The sequence below is a fragment of the Oncorhynchus gorbuscha genome, linkage group LG18 (assembly GCF_021184085.1).
Source record: "Oncorhynchus gorbuscha isolate QuinsamMale2020 ecotype Even-year linkage group LG18, OgorEven_v1.0, whole genome shotgun sequence".
In the NCBI taxonomy this organism is placed as follows: Eukaryota; Metazoa; Chordata; class Actinopteri; order Salmoniformes; family Salmonidae; genus Oncorhynchus; species Oncorhynchus gorbuscha.
In genome coordinates this window covers 20,800,089-20,813,622 of record NC_060190.1, presented here as the reverse complement: position 1 = coordinate 20,813,622, position 13,534 = coordinate 20,800,089, and the positions used below count along the sequence as shown (strand labels likewise).

General features: G+C 43.8%; 1 protein-coding gene across 2 annotated transcripts in view; it reads right to left on the bottom strand.

The window, feature by feature from the left end:
* Positions 1-592: 592 nt before the first annotated feature.
* The window catches only part of LOC124002519 (son of sevenless homolog 1-like), a 73,081-nt gene continuing 60,139 nt past the window's right edge, over positions 593-13,534 (bottom strand). The window contains exons 15-25 of one of the 2 annotated variants that reach the window (XM_046309969.1): positions 10,108-10,227; positions 8,548-8,597; positions 7,890-8,002; positions 7,423-7,540; positions 6,911-7,083; positions 6,240-6,356; positions 4,175-4,445; positions 3,440-3,484; positions 2,539-2,660; positions 1,940-2,292; positions 593-1,902 (exon numbers count right to left, since the gene is read on the bottom strand). In XM_046309969.1, coding sequence (XP_046165925.1) covers positions 1,713-1,902; positions 1,940-2,292; positions 2,539-2,660; positions 3,440-3,484; positions 4,175-4,445; positions 6,240-6,356; positions 6,911-7,083; positions 7,423-7,540; positions 7,890-8,002; positions 8,548-8,597; positions 10,108-10,227 — 1,672 coding nt within the window. In that variant the 3' untranslated portion in view covers positions 593-1,712. The remainder of the gene's footprint in view (positions 1,903-1,939; positions 2,293-2,538; positions 2,661-3,439; positions 3,485-4,174; positions 4,446-6,239; positions 6,357-6,910; positions 7,084-7,422; positions 7,541-7,889; positions 8,003-8,547; positions 8,598-10,107; positions 10,228-13,534) is intronic. The other variant, XM_046309970.1, reaches the window with a different exon arrangement.

Here is a 13,534-nt window from a genome sequence, read left to right as displayed (position 1 = left end):
TAAACATGGGGTTATACAGAACGTTTGCCTCTGTGGTGCACTTGAGTCAAAAGGGGTCCCCTGAATTGACAGAAATATTGCCTGTGTAAATCAAACCGTGCCCAGAAATTACCTCATTGGACAGAAAGGGGCGTATCTCCTGACACCCATGAGCAAAATCACATTGTAGTCTAAAACTAAGGATTGTGTGGTTTCATGAGTTAAGCAATTGTAACGTGGCTCATTTGGTAGAGCACGGCGCTTGTAATGCCAAGGTTGTGAGTTCGAGTCCCACGGGGGACCAGTACAAAAAACATATGCACTCACTACTGTAAGTTGCTCTGGATAAGAGCATCTGCTAAATGACAAATGTAAACCTTAAAATGAGTCTTGCATATACACAAGCTGAAGTTTGAGGTAAACAATTAGCAACTACATTTCCATACAGACTCTTTATGTCACTGATAGAGCAAGGTCTCCAGTACATAACTCGATTAGCTTCAGTCAGATCAGTGACCATTTTGAAGGAAGGGAATCATTAAACAAATATATTTTAACTGGGCATTCAGGACCGTAGCCAGCTCTTCACTAGTTTCATAGCAGACCTACTGCATAGAGTGGTAGAAACACTTTTATTCCCTTGTTTAAAGAAGTCAAATCGTAATTATCTTTACATACTCATTGGCAGAAATGAATCAGAACATAAAAGTACTAACACAAACTTAAGAACAATCACTTTCCTGTGTTTCTTGAAAAGTACCTCTTTGGTGTGGATGGGTACCTTAAATCAGGGTTTTCCAAACTCAGTCCTGGACCCCCCACATTTAGTTTTTTTGCCCTAGCACTACACATCTGATTCAATTAACAAACTCATCATCAAGCTTTGATTATTTGAATAAACTGTGTAGTGCTGGGGCAAAAACAACTAAACACGCACCCAGGACCGAGGTTGGGAAACCCTGCCTTAAATCATGGTACTCTGGTCGATCTACTGGCACAAAAAAAAAAGCTCGCTCCGGACTGAGTCTCTACACAAAGCCTTAAAACCTATCTAACAACATGATTTCCCAAGTCCCTTTTTCCATCTGAGTGAGGTGGATTGAACGACAGAGATTTGTTATGGGCGAGTTGAATGGGTTTGCAACACCGTGATCGCTAGAGTCCTCTCTGGTCACTATGGGCCACTTTAGTAGATTGTTTAGCCCATACACAGGGAGTTAAAACACTATTAAGTCTGTGGATTTCTCCTGGAGTCTGTTCAAACTGGGCTGCAGTCTTTATCGTTCCGTCCTCCAGCGTGCGGTGGACTTGTGTGGTCCTGGTTCATGGTTTACTACGGTTCAAGCTGTATGTGCATGGGTAGGCCTCCGAGCTCATAGATAAGTAATGCTGCAATCAATTCACATAAAAAATAAAAATGAAATAAACATTGGACGATGACAAACGACATACTGTACATACAAACACATACAACAAAACAAAACAGTAAGACCCCCCCCCACAAAATGATTTTTATAGAGAATCTCCAAATGGTCTGCACGAATGAAAAAGGACAATCATCTTTCGTTTAAGTATTTTTTTATAAGGGCACATGATTATTTTTCCAGGTAGCTAAGAATCTACACTGGTATTGTCTTTTTTTTCTTCTCAAAGTCAACATCACAATTAATGTTGTTTTTTGTCCAAGTCTTTAGTGTTCAATAATTTCCCCCAGATCACATACACAAGTCTTTTTAAAAGGGGTTGGCATTCTCCAGCAGGGGCAGGCCGTCTCGATGCGCAAGGGACGGGTATGACACAGACTCCCTTTTGTACGTTTTGGGGGGGAGCTTGGGGATGGCTTGGGCAGCAGCGCTGCTGGTGCTCTGGCGGGGGGGCACAGGGGGGCCAGCTGCACCCCCCCGGAGGGAGGAGGGCTGAGTCGCCGCAGCAGTCTGGGCCGCCGGGCCCCAGCAGTGGTAAGGGCGGGGAGGGCAGGTGCTTGCGTGGCCCCAGCGAGGGCGAGGGAGTCGGGGGTGGTGGCGGGGTGAGCGGGCCGAACGGCGAGGAAGGGAAGAAGGTCTGGCTCAGCGTGGGTTCGCTGCTGCGGATGCGGCCTTGCGGGGGTGGCTGCAGGTGCAGGGGGCTGTTGGAGCTGGAGAAGACGTCCGGCGTTCTCACGGGCTCCCGTGGTGGCAGTGTGGGTGGGCTGTCAGGCGGCTCCGATAAGGAGGTGCGCTCGGTCGAGAGCGAGTAGCGCGGTGAGTAGACCTTGGTGGTGGTGGGCTGCCGCGGAGGGATGGCGGGGGGGCTGTCCAAGTGCTTGGACATCATCTGGAATGTGAGAGGTGGAAAAGGAGAAAGAAGGAGAAGCAAACGTTATGAAGAGTTGTGGGAGAACAACTCGACAAACTCAAAATTGTCATCTAAATCTCTAGCAAATAACTGACAGCGCAACTTAGTTGTGTTTCATTGGATATTTAGCATTCCACATCTACACTCTTGAATAAATCAATCGAGAATCCTCCTAATGGTACAGTCTCAGAACTTCGGGTAGCAAACATGTCAAAATAGAGTCACCTTCGAAGGGGAAGATTCAGCGGGGGCGGATTCGGGGCGTCTGCGAGGGGGCACAGGCGGGGGGACGGTGGCGTCTTCCGTGCTCCTGTGGAGACTCACCATGGAGGAAACTGAGGAGGACCCTGGAATAGAAGGAAATCAGGAACTCAAATGAAGTCTTACAGGAAGAGAGTAATTACACATATTTAACCCCAATTCCCCAAATTCATCCCATACAGGGCTCTACAACTCAGGGATGGGCAACTGAGTGTCTGGGGGAGTTCTCTTTTGCTTGGCACTTGACTGGTTCCTATGGCTTAAATCAGACAATATCTCCAGACATTCAGGCCCACGAAGAATGGAGTAAAAACAATCATTGAAAACATTTAGAATAGAGGATGAGGAATGGATGGGTAATATACACTCTCCTTTCGGGAAGGGTATGCAAACAACACCCCTAAAGTATTATGTTCGAGGCAATGACCAACTTCAATAACTAACTACACACCACAGAGTGATATTGTACAAGGATGCTTAGAGCAAAACCCCACAGTGACAATGAATTCAGGACAGGTAAACAGAAGGGGGTGACAGAAGGGTCAGTTTCACTGGTTAGTAGCCTGGTCAGGGTCGGTATTCAGAGAGAGCTAAACTGATTCTAGAGCTGTACCCGTGGGCAACGTCTACTTGGAGCTACGAAACGCACACACAGACTAGCGTCCGTTAACATGGAGACAGACAGGCGCAACAGTGGGTGGAGATGGGAGCAATGAGGTGGATGTCAGTTGCATGCAGGTAGGGAGAGGCAAGTTGGGCTTGAGAGGCTCAGAATGAGTGAGAGACGGGGGGTGAGTTGATGTAGTTGCTTGGATGGGGGATTCACTGACAACAGGTAGGCTGGCTTTGAGAGGGTCATACTAACGTGGGCCGTGTGGTAAAGAGACCGGGGCAAAGATGCTGTCGCAGTCTGGACGGAGGGAGAGGCAGGAGGAGAGAAAAGAGAGAAAAGGCCCTGAGAGGAGGAGAGACTGATGCGGATGGACCAATTTCATTTCGGACCACTGGACCTATCACCCATTAACCCATTAATGTATTCACTGTTCACAATTCTGAAAGGACTGCGGGTGTCATCACCCCCCCCACACACACGCCTTGTTACAACGGAGTTCTGAAAATGGGAAAGTTATTGGTATAATGTGAGTTACAGGGTAATGTCAAATGGGTTAGTATCTTTAGGACAAGAGGTTGTGTTCCTTTGGCTGTGCTCAGAACACAATACTGTAAATCAATTGGAATACTGGCATAATCCATGTCGGTGCCAAACATTTCATAGTGATAACACTCAATTGCACTCTGACTGGTCTTGCATGCATTCTTCCTTCCTTCCTTGGAGTAATCACTGATCTGAAATGACTGGATTGGATTGGTGAAAGCTAAGAAGTGGAACACTTTGCAATAGCTAATCACTTACCTTAGCTCAGTGATTTCTCCAAGAAGGGGAGGAAGGAAGCATTAAATTCAAACTCTCAAACTGTGTTTAACTCTCAAACACTTTCTCTATAAGCTCTAGCTGTGCTCCCACCCACTCAACCTCCCCTCCCTTCCTCCACGATCCCCACCCAAGCTGCTTCCCCGTCCGGCTCGAAGGACCACCTACTGGAGTGGAAGGGGCTGGAGGGGCCCTGGGGTGAGTCGAACACGCTGCCGATGTCCGTGGAGCTGGAGGCGGCCGAGGCCGGCGGCGGCGTGAGGGGCGTGCGCGGCGAGTTTGGCGCAGAGGCGGCACTCTCCATCTCGCTGTCAGGGATGCGGCTGTAGCTGATCTTGCGTGGCTCGTTCTGCAGTGGCGTCGGGTGGCGCATGGTGCCCGGGCGCACAGAGGACGGGCGCACGCCGGGCGACTTGAGCGGGCAGTTGTACTTTTTGGGCTGGAAGGAGAAAGGGAGAGAGATGGGAAGAAGAGAGGTGAAGGAGGGGTCAGGGCAACACTATAATGTCAAGGCTTCTCAACTGTAGACCTTCAGCCCTCAAGTGCTGCTTGTTCTTTTCTATCTGGTAGTTAATTGATAAATTAATGTCGGAAGATTGGGGAACTATCTGGTTAGTGTGTTACCTAAAGGTAAGTGCCAAAATATACACCAACATACATAAACCAACATAAATTGTCTTAATAGGGCGTTGGGCCACCACAAGCCTTCAGAAGAGCTTCAATACGCCGTAGCATAGATTCTACAAGTGTTTAGAACTTTATTGGAGGGATGTGACACCATTCTTCCACGAGAAATTCCATAATTTGCTGTTTTGTTGACGGTGACTCATGTGACACTTCAGAATCTACCACAAGTGTTCAATTGGGTGAGATCTGGTGGCTGACACACACTTTAAACCCTCTATGCACCTTTGAGACACCTCTTTCAATGTCACCAATCTCTTCTTCTAGCCATGGTAGCCAAAATGGGCAAATGGGATTTTTTATACATGACCCTAAGCATGATGGGATGTTAATTGCTTAATTAACTCAGGAATACCTGTGCGTTTCCTCAAGTGTTTCCTTTATTTTGGCAGTTACCTGTAAATGTTCTAGGTATCAATTCTGCTGACAAATTGTCAGTCTTTTTTCTACCTTAATAGCAGGGGCGTTGCGTCCATAGAGGGCGCTCGGACGCCGCCCCACCTGGCAGCAATGAGATAAAAATGTATTTACAAAAATGTATATAATGATAGAATATTGTAATAATATCAAGTTTGGGGATATAAATAGCTGCATTTAGATTACAAATCGAGTTTTCAAAAAGAAAATGTGCTGCTGTAATCGGCAGCGTAGTTCCAGCTTCTCAAGCCACCTCATTCAATGCAATTCAAAGCGATCCCTATACCCCTTGCGGAACCTAAAAAAAACAGAGCCAGAGGGCTGCCTCGCTTCTAGTCCTTAGAACATTTTACAAGCATTTCGCTACACCCGCAATAACATCTGCTAAACATGTGTATGTGACCAATACAATTTGATTATCATAGGATTTTAGCCGCTCTTACTGAACCTATCCAATATAACTCTGAACACCAGATGGCGACGATCTACAAAAACACTGGACTGTTGTCAGGTATGAAGTGAGCTCAGACACAGAAGATGACACTGTCAAACGAGCCATGACGTTAGCTAAAACTAAACGACAAGTTTTTGTCTGTTACTGTATTCCCATATGCTTGCGAGTCTAGAAAATAAGTTGAAGTTGAACATTTACAGTAGCCAACTCATTTCGTTTGGAAATGTGGACTTACGTAAGCGTTATTTGTCAGCTACTTACTGTCAGTTGGCAACGTATTGACAACAACCCCATTTGTTGGACATTTCACGAGACGCCACTGCTTAAGAGTATACATGGAGTATACATGCTTAAATGTGGCCTAGTCTGGTCCCAGTTGGTAGAGCATGGCAATTGCAATGTCAGGGTTGTAAGTTCGATTCCCACGGTAGCCCCCACTACTAAAAAGTATGCATTCACTACTGTAAGTCGCTCGGGGCAAGAGAGTCTGCTAAATGACTAAAATGTAAAAAATAAATAATAATAATAGTGGAGAAAAAGTATTTTTCATCTGAACTCATGAAGATCCAATGTCATTCTAACAAATGTTTGAAATACAACAACTGATCAAACTGCATAGGGAGTCCGAGAGAGGATAATCATGTGAACCGTAAGATCAGAGAGGAACAAGACACTTACAAATCGAGGCAACGACCGGGCATTCCGAGGCTCGATCTCTAGCGACTTGTTGAACAGATAGTCAGCAAACTCCTTCTCTGCCTTGTCCTCCATTGGATTGAGGTTTTCAAAGAACTTCTGTGATACACAAAGGAGAGGGAGTCGTCAGAAAGATGGAAAGAAAGATCCATCGTGAAATATACATTGCTGTCCTAATGACGATAGACAAGGGTGTGGGTGATTGGGGACAATTGGATGAATAACCAAATAGTACATGTCAGGAGCTGAGTGGCAGTAACTCTACTAAGTGGTGAATCCTACCTTCCACTTAGTCATGCACTGATGTCAATGAGACTAAAGTTGACGCTAGGGATCACCACTAAATGTATATCTAATCAAAAACTAATAGGTTGCTATGACTTGACAAACTGTCAACTGTACATGGTAACTGTAGAGCTGAAATTGTGAAAAGGAAACAGTCCAATAATGTTTTATATTACTTCCATGCGTTACTCATATTTACACCCATTCATATTCCATGTAACTAAATGGTGTTTGTGAAACATCAATGGGTCGGACCATGCTGAAAAGACGAATTATTACAATTTCTACAAAAAATGTTGACTACTCAGGCTGGCCATATAGTGGGAGCCGACTTCAACGGAACGTATGACATTGTTTACGCTCCTCACCCGGATATCGCTCTCCACCCGTAAGCAGTAGGGCTGGTTCTGGTACTGCTGGATCTCCCCGGTGATCTCGGCCACTTTCCGTCGCTTGCTGAAGTTGATCAGCTCCTTGCCATGCCTCTTCAGGAAGTCAGGGTTGCCTTCCTCCGTCTTCAGGATGTTCGTCAAGTAGATCCCTGAGGAGAGAGAAAGAAAAGACATGAGAGAGCAGAGCGATGATGTCCATGGACTGGCACCGGTTCATGGAATGTTGCTGGCCGGTCCCCGAGATGGTTAACCAACACTAGTTTTAATGTAAGTGGTGCTCCAAAGAAGAAAAACCCTAGCTTCGGATAGAACAGGACAGGATCAACTTCAAAGTTCCCGGGGGGAAAATTGTCTTAGACACACAGTACTGCCATATACAAAAAAAAAACAAAAAAAAAACTGTACATTATTTGTGAGTCCCTGACACAAAAGAGGGCATAGCTTCCTGGTCCCTGGTATCAAATAGGTTGAGAAAAACTAGAACATACCAAAGAAGGGGACACAGGGGGGGTTGATGGAGCGTAGTTTTGCCAGGTACTTCTTGTAGTGGTCCTCGCTCAGTTCGTGGGCTTCCTCCAGAATCTTCCGCTGTCGGCTTGGAATTTGCTGGAAAGGGGGCAGAAGTTCAGTCAAAACAAGTATATATATTTCGTCCTACAGATGCATAGAGACGTACTCATTTCAATACTCAAACACTAGGCACTTATTGACTCTGTGTTGTCTGTTCACACTGCTATGCTTTATCTTGGCCAGGTCGCAGTTGCAAATGAGAACTTGTTCTCAACTAGCCTACCTGGTTAAATAAAGGTGAAATAAAAATAAATTAAATTATTTGGTTCCGCAATTTTCATTGGATTCATGCAATGCCAGATACTGTGATAACACTGTCTTGGTATTATTTCCTAACACCACCACCAAAGAATCTTGTAGAAAGAACCCCTCCGGCCTTCCTCACCTCGAAGGTGTGGTCTAGCCGGTAGACAGGCGAAGAGTTCATGGCGCTGACCACCTCCAGCACGCCATTGAAGTTGTTGAGCTCCTGGAACACCTGCAGGATCTCGATGATACTGTATAGAACTCAACTACCCGGTCGCATTCACAGGTTGTATCACATTTTCACTTCATTTTCATTACAGTACAACGGTTTGATTTGTTTGATGGTAGCTAGCTACTTAGCTAGCTACATAGCCGTCTTTGTATCAAAGATAATTGTGTAGTCTAGAGCGATTTTTCTAGGTTCAGCCATCTATTGTCGTTCTTTTAACGCAACGTAACGTACACTGCTAGAGCCTGCTAGCCCCAATAGCACTGCAGAAACTATTACACTCAACGGCGACACTTGATTAGTTAACGCACCCACTGCCAGCTGACCTACTTCAGCAGTACTGTATCATTTTAATCATTTTAGTCAATAAGATTCTTGTACGTCTTAACTTTCTGAACATTCGAGGCGTGTAGTCCACTTGTCATTCCCATCTCCTTTGCAAAGCCTCTTCTGTAGCCTGTCAACTACGGTTTAGCTCTGCACAGACCATACAAACGCTCCTCGTGAACATTCCCAGCGCGCGACCCACGTGGAGAGGTCCTCCGGTAGCCTCTGGAACTGCCAATCTGCGCCACCACCGCTGCCCGCTCTTCCAGGTTCTCCGTCTCTACGATACACCTGGTGTAGAACATAGTACATAGAAAACAAATGCTATTTAAACCCAGGGGCCAGCGCTGTGTTCATTAGGCACCAAACGGACAACTGACAAACATGGAGGGACTACCTGGATTTGTCCAACAAGAAACACACATTTTTGTTTTGAATTGCAAAATGTTTTCTGCTGCAAGCCCTAATAAACATGACTCAGGTCAGCATAGTTCGGTCAATAACTTCCACAGCTGTTGTAAGGTAAGTGGGGGCAAGAAAATAAGCACCGGTACATTTTAATGCTCCCAAATGTGTTTAATTAGTAACATAATATTGACCTGTTTAGTCCTCATTTGGTAACATGGCGAGCTATTAAGTCAGTGTAAGGACACATTTCACTCAACCAATTCAGTTGTCCTTGAAAACTAATCAGGAAGTCTCTGGAAATATCAAGCCTGGTGTAAAATCAGACAGGGATTAGCATCTTATACACAAAGAACAGTCCCAAATGTTTCCTTCCTTTTTACCTTTAGAATCAAGATAGGGAGGATAGGAGTAATCACAGCTTTATTTAGGGTGAAATTCTGCCACCTACATAAAGCATTCATAACATCTTTATGCAAAGGACATGACTATACTGAACAAAAATATAAAGACGCAACATGCAACAATTTCAACTATTTTACTGAGTTACAGTTCCTATAAGGAAATCAGTCGATTGAAACAAATTCATTAGGCCCTAATCTATGGATATCACATGAGTGGGCACAGCCATGGTTGGGCCTGGGAAGCAAAGGCCCACCCACTTGGGAGCCAAGCTCACTGTCTGAGGAGCCAGGCACAGCCAATCAGAATGAGTTTTTCCCCACAAAAGGGCTTTATTATAGACAGAAATACTGCTCAGTTTTATCAGCTGTCCAGATGGCTGGTCTCAGACAATCCCGCAGGTGAAGAAGCCCTAATTTGGAGGGGCTTTCGTGGTTACACGTGGTCTGCGGTTGTGAGGCCGGTTGGACATACTGACAAATTCTATAAAATGTCATTGGACATTATGTTATGGTCAAGCCTGCCAATTGCATGCTCCCTCAATACTTGAGACATCTGTGGCATTGTGTGACGAAACTGTATGTTTTAGAGTGGCCTATTGTCCCCAGCACAAGGTGCACCTGTGTAATGATCATGCTGTTTAATCAGCTCCTTGATATGCTACACCTGTCAGGTGGATGGATTATCTAGGCAAAGGAGAAATGCTCATTAACCGGGATGTAAACTCATTAGTGCACAAACTCTGAGAAGAAATAAGCTTTTTGTGCTTATGGAACATTTCTGGGATCTTTTATTTCAGCTTATGATGGGACCAACACTATACTTGTTTATATTTTTGTTCAGTATACATTGAGCTACATAATTTACTTTATCATGCCACAAATTCATCATAGAAAATGCTTGGTCAACACTGCAAGTGTAAGGAGTATCATGGTCACATTTCACATGAGGACCGCTTCTTTGTGCTGCCAAAAAACAAAATTGGCGCTCTTACTTTTCGAACCACAACGTGAGGTTGGTGGTGTGGCGGATCATGCGCAGAAGGTTGGGAGAGTTCAGCTCCTTGTCCTCCTTCGTCCACACGCTGCCCACCAGCTCTGATGGCTGCACCGCCCTGTAGATATAGGTCAGAGAGAGGTCAATAATTCTCCAAACCAAAGTTCTAGGAGGAGATTACCATATACCCTAACTATTCTATGCCATTATCCAAAGCGACTTACAAAAAAATGTATGCAGGCACTATACTGTATGTTTATGTGATCCCAGCAGGAATTGAAGCCTCACCATGTGAGCCACAGAGGACCACCGTTATTAGTTAAATGACAAATTTTAAAAAATCTGTCAGTGGTCAGGTGCAAACTTCTACCGATTCCAGTCTTGGCAGCAAAAGGAGCTTTCTGTGCCAGCATTGCGGTAAGATTTTCAGACAATACCGGCGACCATTTTTGGGTCACCGAGCCGAAGTGTTGTGATCTCGTCGTAGGAAATGGAGTAGGGTGAATATGTGAATGTTTTTATTTGAACTTTATTTTAACAGGTAGTCTGCACTGAGACCAGGGGCCTCTTTTCCAGGGGGGCCCTGTGTACACAATACACATCAATATACACATTTAAAACTACATACACACACATATATATATATATATATATATATATATATATATATATATACACATATATATATATATACATACATATATATATTCTTAAATATGCAAAACGCAAATAAACAATCATAAACGGTTACATTTCTACTAGGTTTTCAATCAACATCCGAGCAGCACCAGAACATCCAGTTTTAATGAGATCTGTAAATTGTTCCAGCAGAGGGATGCATTAAAACTAAAAGCGGATTTACCTAATTCGGTGGAGACCCGAGGAACCTTAAGAGTTAACCAACCCTGTGAATGCGTTTTGTAACTCATGTTTTTATCCTTCAACAACAAAGTTAGGTAAATCAGATGCTTGTATAGTAAACAAATAGGGAGTAATGAAGTGACCTACGGGGCATTAATGAGGACCAGCTCCATGGACATTTCAATTGATATTCTTACAGTACATACATTGAGTTTCCCATAGATGCTGATCTTGGGTCAGTTTTGAATTTTCCCCACTAACGGTTACAGTTAATATAGGGAGAGAGGAAGCTGATCATAGATCTGCACCTAGGGGAAACTTCACCCCGGAGCGTGGGAAAGAGGTGAGGGGATAACCTTGGGTACGGCCCACCCGAGCTGTTCCCACAGGCCCAGCGACGTCAGAGGGGGAAGTGTGTCCCTGCGTCCCCTCTCTGGTGCTGCACGTTCGTGTGTGTGTAAGTATATGTGAGAAGAAGTGTGCGCATGTGTCCTCTATTGTACTAAACAACTTTAATCTGACAAAATGGGAAAACATAGAAACACATTCAGACAAGAGTTGGATCCAAAGTGAAGACTGCATCAAGTGAAACGAATCATGAACTCAATTTTATTCACTAGGGAAAAAATGGATCACTTAGCCATAAGAATATCAATTGAAATGTCCATGAAGGAGTATCTTCCAATGTAAACAACCGCTTAGGAGGATTTGGGTGCAACTGCAAAGATATGAATCCCGAAAGAACATCCCAAACTACAGTTTGTTTTTTAAAGTCCTATAACCACTGAGAACTTTCTAATTACATGAAATGATATAACAAAATTGATAACAAATAATTACCGGGTATTTAGGGGACTAAATAAAGTGGAACACCTCCACCCTTCACACCCCAACTGGTATTAAGGCAACAAATACAGCACGTGTGCCCCGTTTCAGGAAGCTAGGCGTATGTCGCACGTCACTACTTCACAGGAGAGCCATTTGAACGTCTTTTACTTTTTATCAAAATGTGTTTTTGGGCAGAAATACCTTCTGGAACATATGAACGTTCATGTGCCTTAATAGAAAATGTATATTCCATCTGTAAATACAAATTAAATTGTTAAAATTACAAGTCTAGTTGGTTTAGCCACGGAATAAGCCAGGAACCTTCTCGCTAGCCATGATTGGCTGAGATGGGTGGGCTGGACATGCCGGGAGATGAGTTTGGTTTGGTCTGCCATGTAGCAGGCTTCGGTCTATAATGTGAACTCTTTAGTATGTATTGATAGTCCTTTCTACCGCGCCGTATTTTGAAAGTTTTAACATTAGCCATTGAGAACTATAAAAGTTTTGCTACTTTTCTCAACAACATTGATGCCCTGAATTTAGCAGGCGCTATCGACAGATCAGTTGGAAAAAGTTGTGATGGGCTACTTCTGCACACGCCACGGTCAGTGTGAACCGGAGTGACTTAACACAAAGCTGGCCAAAAAAAGATGTAGCTACAAATAAAACAGAGTTAAATGGTTCCAGTCTGCTGTGAAGATTTCATCCATGTAAGAGTCATTTTCAGATATTATAAGTTTCTAATTTTGTCAGAAAGTCATTTTTCATTGCAAGTTAAAGCGTACTGTTAGCTAGCTAGCGAATGTTAGCTTGCTGATGTTACGTGTATGATCTGTAGTAATAATTATTTGAATCAGAAAACGATTTACATTGCTAGTTATAGCTTAATGTTAGCTCGCTACCTAGCCATCTGTTGTACTTTACGGCCATCTGTTGTATTTCATGAACATGTGTACGTCTAGACAATAGTGGCCCATGCACTTAGCTAGATGTGGCTGGGGGGTGGATATGGCATTTCTTTCACATGGCCTATCAATTTAGGCAAGTGTGTCTGGGTAAGCATCATCTAATAAATGATCAAATATTGACACTATGTTTTTATCTGGACACTTCGTTTTTTATATTACTTGCAAATATGCAAGTAACAATTTCACAGTACCATTTACACCTTCTGTATCCTCTACATGTGACAAATAAACTTGGATTTTATTTGATATAGTGTGTGTTTACCAGAGATGGTAAAGAAAAACATGGCCTGCACCAAGCCAAATTAGGATATTGGACAAGATGAAGTGTATTTTTTCCTGGAGCTTTTACTTATTGTAGGCTACTACTTTTAGCACTTTTAGTCTTGAAATCCTTTGTTGTTTACGACACTTCTCACTCGGTTTAGCACATGGCCTCAAATGTGCATCCTTAGATGGGTTGGGCTAAGGCTTAAGAGGGTGTGAACAATGCTGAATGGGTGTAGACAAAGAAGAGCTCTCAAAGTAGGTGTACCAAAACATTCAAGGGCCATTTTCTCAAAAGTGGGATTACAAGTTTATCAAATTTCAAAGCAGAATTACTTTCTCAATGTTCCTCAACTGGAGTGTACGATATCCACATTTCTAGCTCGGAGTCTGTACTTTTATCCAATGTAAAAGACACCATTTCAAATTTTGCTACATAGGACAGAATCCAGGTGGTGGGTCACATTTTTGCTCTAGGACAACACTTACACAGCTGATCCAAGT